Genomic DNA, 6,671 nt, shown 5'->3' on the forward strand with positions numbered 1-6,671 from the left:
GTTAAAAGCGAAAGATGCATTTTAGGTTTGTGGTGTGCATTACTGTATTTATGAATTTTTATTTGTGTAATTTAGGAATCCTCCCTTGTTTAAGATGTTCCGTGTATTTTTACGGAATTATTTACATGTTTATTGTATATGTTAAATTGCTCCATGTACAGCACTTTGTATGCAGCGATGGCTGTTTGAAAGTGCTCTATAAATACAGTTGACTTGACATGTGACACTGACTGTTCTGTGCTTTTTCATCCAAAAAACCGACACACACTCAAACACGCACACATACTGTGATCACTTTTCTACCACTTGGTGGCGAGATTGCAAGGTCCCAAGAGGAAGCCGTAGTAGTAGAAGAAGAAATTAACCGGAAGTTGGTATTCATTGACTTTGGAAGAATAATAAATGTTTTTAATACTTTCCGATATCAATGTATCCTACCTCTCGTTTTCCCTCTTAATTCAAAATGTAAAGTGGGATGACTTGCCTATTTAAACTGACTGCAAATACGCGCTAGCATGTTTGCTTCCAAAGTGAACAAGCTCATCCGGAGACTGCTTTTTCCATTTGAACGGCGGCGGTATGGCGACGTTGCGATGGAGAAAAGCTCCCCGGTGTCCGGTTACTCTCGGCTGGTTTTGGGCATTGAGACGAGCTGCGACGACACCGCAGCGGCCGTGATCAGTGAGACGGGCACTATCCTGGGCGAGTCCCTCCACTCTCAGAAAGAGGTGCACCTCAGGTGAGCCCAAGGTCACCTGTCCAAAGCGTAGTCGTTCGGACTCCCTCCGCCCCCTTTTAATTCTTTGTCTACACGAGCAATTTACAAATGTCAGTCATAAACACATAAACGAAAGCTGTAACTGATACAAATACATAACCACAACATGTGCCGCCGGTGGGGAATTACTACGAATGCGTGAACACGAATTAGGTATAATGTGCAAATGAAATTCAAATTTGTGGCCATGAAGTTGATAAAATGTATGCTCAAAACAAATTAACAATACAATGGTACCATGACCTGTGACAAGCATTGTCACTGAATGAATTCAACTCATAAGTTCAGGCACTGCTCCATTAATGTCTTACCGGGACAGTTGGGTCAACAAACGGAGAAAATCTTTACTGTAAGGTAAAAGTGAGCAGTTTCTCCCAACCACCATGTCCCGCACTCCACCAAACAAAAGTGACACTGTAGCACTCCCTGAAAAGTGGAGAAAATTGCTTGTCTGACTTAAACTCTCCCAACGTAGGACGGGTGGCATCATCCCCACTGTGGCCCAGCAGCTGCACAGAGAACACATCGAGCGTGTAGTTCAGGAGGCGTTGGAGAGGAGCGGCGTGGACCCATGTCAGCTGTCGGCCGTGGCCACCACGGTGAAGCCGGGCCTGGCCTTGAGCTTGGGCGTGGGCCTGGAGTTCAGCCTGAGTTTTGTAAGGCGCTACCGCACGCCCTTCATCCCCGTCCACCACATGGAGGCCCACGCGCTGACCGTCCGCTTGCTCCAGCCTGTCCCCTTCCCCTTCCTGGTGCTGCTCATCTCAGGCGGGCACTCACTGCTCGCTGTGGCTCGCGGCGTGGACGATTTCCTTCTGCTGGGTCACACTTTGGATGAAGCTCCGGGTGATACTTTAGATAAGGTGAGATGCTTTTTGCTGCCACAAAACTGCCCCACCCCCTCCTGTGTTTGACGGGGTGTCTTTGTGTGCATCCACAGGTGGCAAGACGTCTGTCGCTGACCGAGCATCCGCGATGCTCCACGCTGAGCGGAGGACAGGCTATAGAGCTCCTGGCTCAGGAGGGCGACCGCTTGAAGTTTCCTTTCAGGACACCCATGGGACAAACGTACGACTGCTGCTTCTCTTTTGCCGGCCTACGAAATCAAGTTAACATGACTATAGAGAAAAAAGAAGCAGAGGAAGGTACGAGGAACTTAGTCCGCCATCAGCCAACTTTCCTTCTATTTTTTTTCCCTTTCTTTTCAGGAAACGTTGCAATGTTTTGTAAGAAGTAACTTTCACCTTTGAGGGTTCACAATAGTCCATGAAGTGGGCCGGTCACTCTAACCTGGATTTCCCCGTGTCAAAAGTCGACGGTGTCGCTCACGAATATTTAATAAGAAAGTGACTTTAAATTGACTTCAACTGAAGTTAAAGGCGGCCTGGTAGTCCAGTGGTTAGCACGTGGGCTTCACAGTGCAGAGGTACCGGGTTCGATTCCAGCTCCGGCCTCCCTGTGTGGAGTTTGCATGTTCTCCCCGGGCCTGCGTGGGTTTTCTCCGGGTGCTCCGGTTTCCTCCCACATTCCAAAAACATGCGTGGCAGGCTGATTGGACGTTCTAAATTGTCCCTAGGTGTGAGTGTGGGTGCGAATGGTTGTTCGTCTCTGTGTGCCCTGCGATTGGCTGGCAACCGATTCAGGGTGTCCCCCGCCTACTGCCCGGAGACGGCTGGGATAGGCTCCAGCACCCCCCGCGACCCTCGTGAGGATCAAGCGGCTCGGAAGATGTATGAATGAATGAATGAAGTTAAAGCGCTTTCAAGGTAACTATTTGATCGCCGCATGATGGACCCGCTCATTAATTCCCCCTGCGCCTGCAGGAATCGAACGTGGAACTCTGCTGTCCTGCGTCAACGACATAGTGGCGGCGACGCAGCATACGGTCGCGTGTCATCTGGCCAAGCGTACGCATCGCGCCGTCCTCTTCTGTAAGGCCAACGGACTGCTGCCTTCGCTTGCGCCCACATTGGTGAGTCAATGCTAAACGACGAAGGCCCGAAGAAGATAAATCTGCTTCTCATTTTCCTTTTCTCAATTGTCAATTTTTCCCCCACAACATTTTTAACGATGCGTTACAGGTTGTGTCGGGAGGCGTGGCAAGCAATCAGTACATCCGCAAAGCTCTCGGCATCATCGCCGAGGCAACCGGCCTGCGCCTGCTCTGCCCTCCCGCCAAATTCTGCACCGACAATGGCGTGATGATCGCGTGGTGCGTCGTCACCGTTTCTTTGGACTGACAATTTTTTTTTAATTTTTAATTTGAGCTTTTTTGCATCTCGATGCCATCAGGAACGGAGTTGAGCGACTCAGGGAAGGGAAAGGAATTCTGCCTCCCGACGCGGACGTCAGCTACGAGCCTAAGTACGCGCGTACGTGTGGCTTAGCATTATTTGATGAATTTTCTCAATGAGATGTTTTGTTTGCAGGGCACCGCTGGGCGTGGACCTAACATCCCGGGTCAAGGCGGCGGCCATCAAGGTGCCGTCAGTCCGGATCAAGATCTCATAAACGGTGACGACGGTTGTCATGGCGCTTTTCAACGATTCTTCATCGATGAAGCGGCTGTTATTTTTGGGGAATCGGGACTTGCGGAAGGGCCATTTTGCCAGATTTGCCCAGTTGGAACAGATGTCAAGCGCACGGCACGTGACGTCAACCCCAACGGTCGGATTTTATTATGTTTGTTCCAGACATTTCTTGACACAAAAGCGTCTTTAAAACGTTAGCATATCTCCAACCCCGATTTTGAAATCTCCTTGATTCCGACATTTCCATCTCTGGCACCGTTTTACCTATCAAACAATCTCCCCTGTTCCGCTGCGGGTCAAACTGACCCATTTAAAAGCCGAATCAGAATGTACAATGAAAAAAATTCACATACAAAGCTCGGTTTTCGAATTTCAACCAGAAAATTCTCGATTTTTACGCCCGTTTACGACCAAAAAAAACGGTTTTCGCCCAAAGTGAGCAAACCCGAATACTCTACTCGACTCCTCTCGGCTTCCTTCCTGTGTTTTGCTGGATTTTCTTTTACCTTTCTGTCCTAACAAACTATTGTTTAGTTGTACAAAATGATACCCTATCTGCGTCGATACAGATTTTGCAGAGTTTTAAAGCTTCAGTGTCATCAGACCCAAAACACATTTGTGGACTATGAAAAGTTAAAAAAAAAAAAAAAAAAAAGTCACGGGCTAGAAGAAACGATAGCACGCTTTAAATGTACTACAAGTCGAAAGCGCTAAAGCTCATCGTGTTGATAAATGTTGTACTCTTTTGCGCTGATGATCCCGTCTTTGTCGGTGTCGGTCTTGCGGAAGATGTCGTCGACGATCTTCTCGTAGAAGGGGTCGTCTCGGGGCTTGCCTTCTTTTTCGTACTCCGTCTTCAGGTGGGCTTTGATCTGGAAATGCCGGCAAACGTTGCTCTCGCAAAGCCTTCGGGAGCCCATCGTGCGTTAACGCCGACAACCGTTCTCACCTCCTCCTTTGTGAGACTTCGGTCTTGGTTGACGTCCACTTCTCCAAAAGCTTCCACGCTGCGTGGACCGCGAGACACGGAGTAGACCTCCACTTCAAAAACCACCGTCGCATTGGGTGGGACGGGTCCTGTATTTTAAAAGGGACCTTTATTTCAGTTTTCTACCGTATACCGACAGTTTTTATTTTGCGATCGGGTTGCTTTGTGGTGAAGTGCTGCCACCACAAGTGAAAATCACACGCCGCTAAGACTAATTAAATTGAATAATAAACTCCCCCCCACAAAGAAACCAATCATTGTTTTGGGCTTTTTTTTCCCAATTCGGTTTCTCGTGGAAGAACAAAATGTGTCGGGTCAATTTGACCCGGGGGACATTATTGCTGTTCCCGAGAAACAAGAAAAAAAGTTTTTGGAGGACGTCTGACTCTTCTCAATGATGAAGCAGGACGACTTTCTGCTTGGATCATTGAGACTTTTCCACCCGCACTTTTCCGAGCAACCTTTTCCATCCGATTCGATTGTACATCGCTTTTGATGGGAAATGAATGTCACGGGAAGGTTAATTAAGTGTGAGTTTTCACTCTGTAGCCGTCAGACGTGAGCTTTGCATGCAGACCGGTACAAAGACAACGTGCGCATTCAAGCAACATATCGACAAAGTGAGCACAAGTGCCGTGGGAGGGCAAGTTGTGGAACCTCAAAACCTCAGTGCATGCTTACAGTCATGCCACGCGTAGACGAGAAAGGGGATGCGAGGCCCTCCTCCCAGCTAGAGTAACTGCAAGGCAAGGACACAATATGAAAAAAAAGCTGCGATTGGACAGAGACACGAGCGACGGGAGCGTGCGAGTGGGCTACCTTTGCCTTTCTCTCCAAAGGCCAAGGCGGGCGGAACGGTGATTTTCCTCTTCTCCCCCACACACATGTCCACCATGCCCATGTCCAGGCCCTTGATGACTTGTCCCACGCCCAGGACGAACCACTGCGGGTGGCCGGCTTTGTCGTGGCGACTGAAAGAACATTTCAAGTGATTTGTCAAAGTACTCGCAGGTGTCGCTGCGGTGAAAGTGCTATAAAAATTAACATGTATTGTATTGTATATTAGGGCCTCCTGGAACGTTAACACTTTGAGCACCGTTGACGTGAAATGTTGTCAACGGGAATCCTAACGAGGAACGCCAGCAATGGCGATTGTCATTACTGGAGAAAGGCCTTCCCCAACAGTGGTTTTTAATCATTAAACTTGAAAGTTTAAAAGCAGCTCTTCCGAATAAGATCACCGAAACAATGTTGATCCATTTGAACATGGCGCCTCACTCCAAATTCGACCGTTACAAGCAGCTTGTGATTGATCAAAGTGTCGAGGGGTGTCTCAATCTCGAATATCAGCCCCCAAAACATTATCGGATTACATCGGTTTACGTCCAACATGTGTGATATTAGCAGAGCAGTCCATTCCAAACTCTGCTCCTACTCTTCCATTTAGCAACGTGTCGCTCTAATATGACGTTGGATTTCTGTAATCCAAATGTTTGCAATAAATGGGTCATATATTCTCAATCCAACTGTTGTTGACTATTTTTGTTTGTTTGTTTGTTTGTTTGAATAGTCTCACTTGATGAAGTGTCGTCTAAAATGTTATACTAAATCAGTATAAAGCACGTATCATTCCTGCTGACATCCTACGGGTCAACATCAGTATCAGACAATATTCTAGGCCGCAATATTGGTTTCGTATTGGAAGTGGAAAAAGTTGTATCAAGACAAGGCCCCTTGACAGTTGGGGAAAAAATAAGACCCCGGCACCAGTTTCACAATTCCTTTGACGAAATTGAACTGGAAATTGAACATTTTTGGTGGAAAAGTTATGTGTCGTGTTCTTTTTGTCACTGCTGCTTTAATATTGTGCTTTTTTTTCAATATATCTGAAAGATTGCAGGTTCATGCACTGGCTCCAGGGGAAGCAATTGAAGAGCCCTAAAGACCGTCGTCTTTAAACTAGTTATGAGGGCGTTGCAAGGCGAATTTAAGAAGGTAATTTCAAACAAAAGGCTTAATTGATGTTACGAGTGAATGTAATAAAAGACGCTTTCCCACTGACCTGCAGTAGAACTGGGACCCATCTTTGGCGAGGAAGCCGTCATAGTGGACGTTCATCAAGTCTCCTCTCTTGCTCTTTTTTTCGCACGTGTCCGGCTGGTACACCACCTCGATCCTGACCTCATCGTCCGCCCAAACGCTCGCGTACCGGAGCTGAGAGCACACAAATACGCACAGTGTGTAGTAGCTCACTAACTTGGACATGTTTGAGCGTCGGCGGCGTCGTCTGCCCAACTGCTGCAGTCGTGGCAACTTTTGTTTTTCTGGCGTGTGGACACCAGAGGGCGTGGTGGAGAAAATTGACCTGTTTTGC

General features: G+C 47.6%; 2 protein-coding genes across 2 annotated transcripts; one reads left to right on the top strand and one right to left on the bottom strand.

Annotated features, from left to right (window-relative positions):
* Window positions 1-357: 357 nt before the first annotated feature.
* osgepl1 (O-sialoglycoprotein endopeptidase-like 1) lies at window positions 358-4,004 on the top strand. The gene is made up of 7 exons (XM_052081939.1): window positions 358-739; window positions 1,254-1,641; window positions 1,719-1,923; window positions 2,602-2,750; window positions 2,860-2,990; window positions 3,071-3,142; window positions 3,208-4,004. The coding sequence occupies exons 1-7, from the start codon at window positions 516-518 to the stop codon at window positions 3,287-3,289; spliced, it is 1,251 nt and encodes a 416-aa protein (XP_051937899.1). The 5' UTR covers window positions 358-515; the 3' UTR covers window positions 3,290-4,004.
* On the bottom strand, window positions 3,460-6,628 carry fkbp7 (FKBP prolyl isomerase 7). The gene is made up of 4 exons (XM_052081949.1): window positions 6,360-6,628; window positions 5,117-5,268; window positions 4,259-4,386; window positions 3,460-4,181 (listed from the first exon to the last, which is right to left on the bottom strand). The coding sequence occupies exons 1-4, from the start codon at window positions 6,560-6,562 to the stop codon at window positions 4,020-4,022; spliced, it is 645 nt and encodes a 214-aa protein (XP_051937909.1). The 5' UTR covers window positions 6,563-6,628; the 3' UTR covers window positions 3,460-4,019.
* Window positions 6,629-6,671: the final 43 nt, after the last annotated feature.

Source organism: Hippocampus zosterae, chromosome 12 (assembly GCF_025434085.1).
Source record: "Hippocampus zosterae strain Florida chromosome 12, ASM2543408v3, whole genome shotgun sequence".
NCBI classification, from domain to species: Eukaryota; Metazoa; Chordata; class Actinopteri; order Syngnathiformes; family Syngnathidae; genus Hippocampus; species Hippocampus zosterae.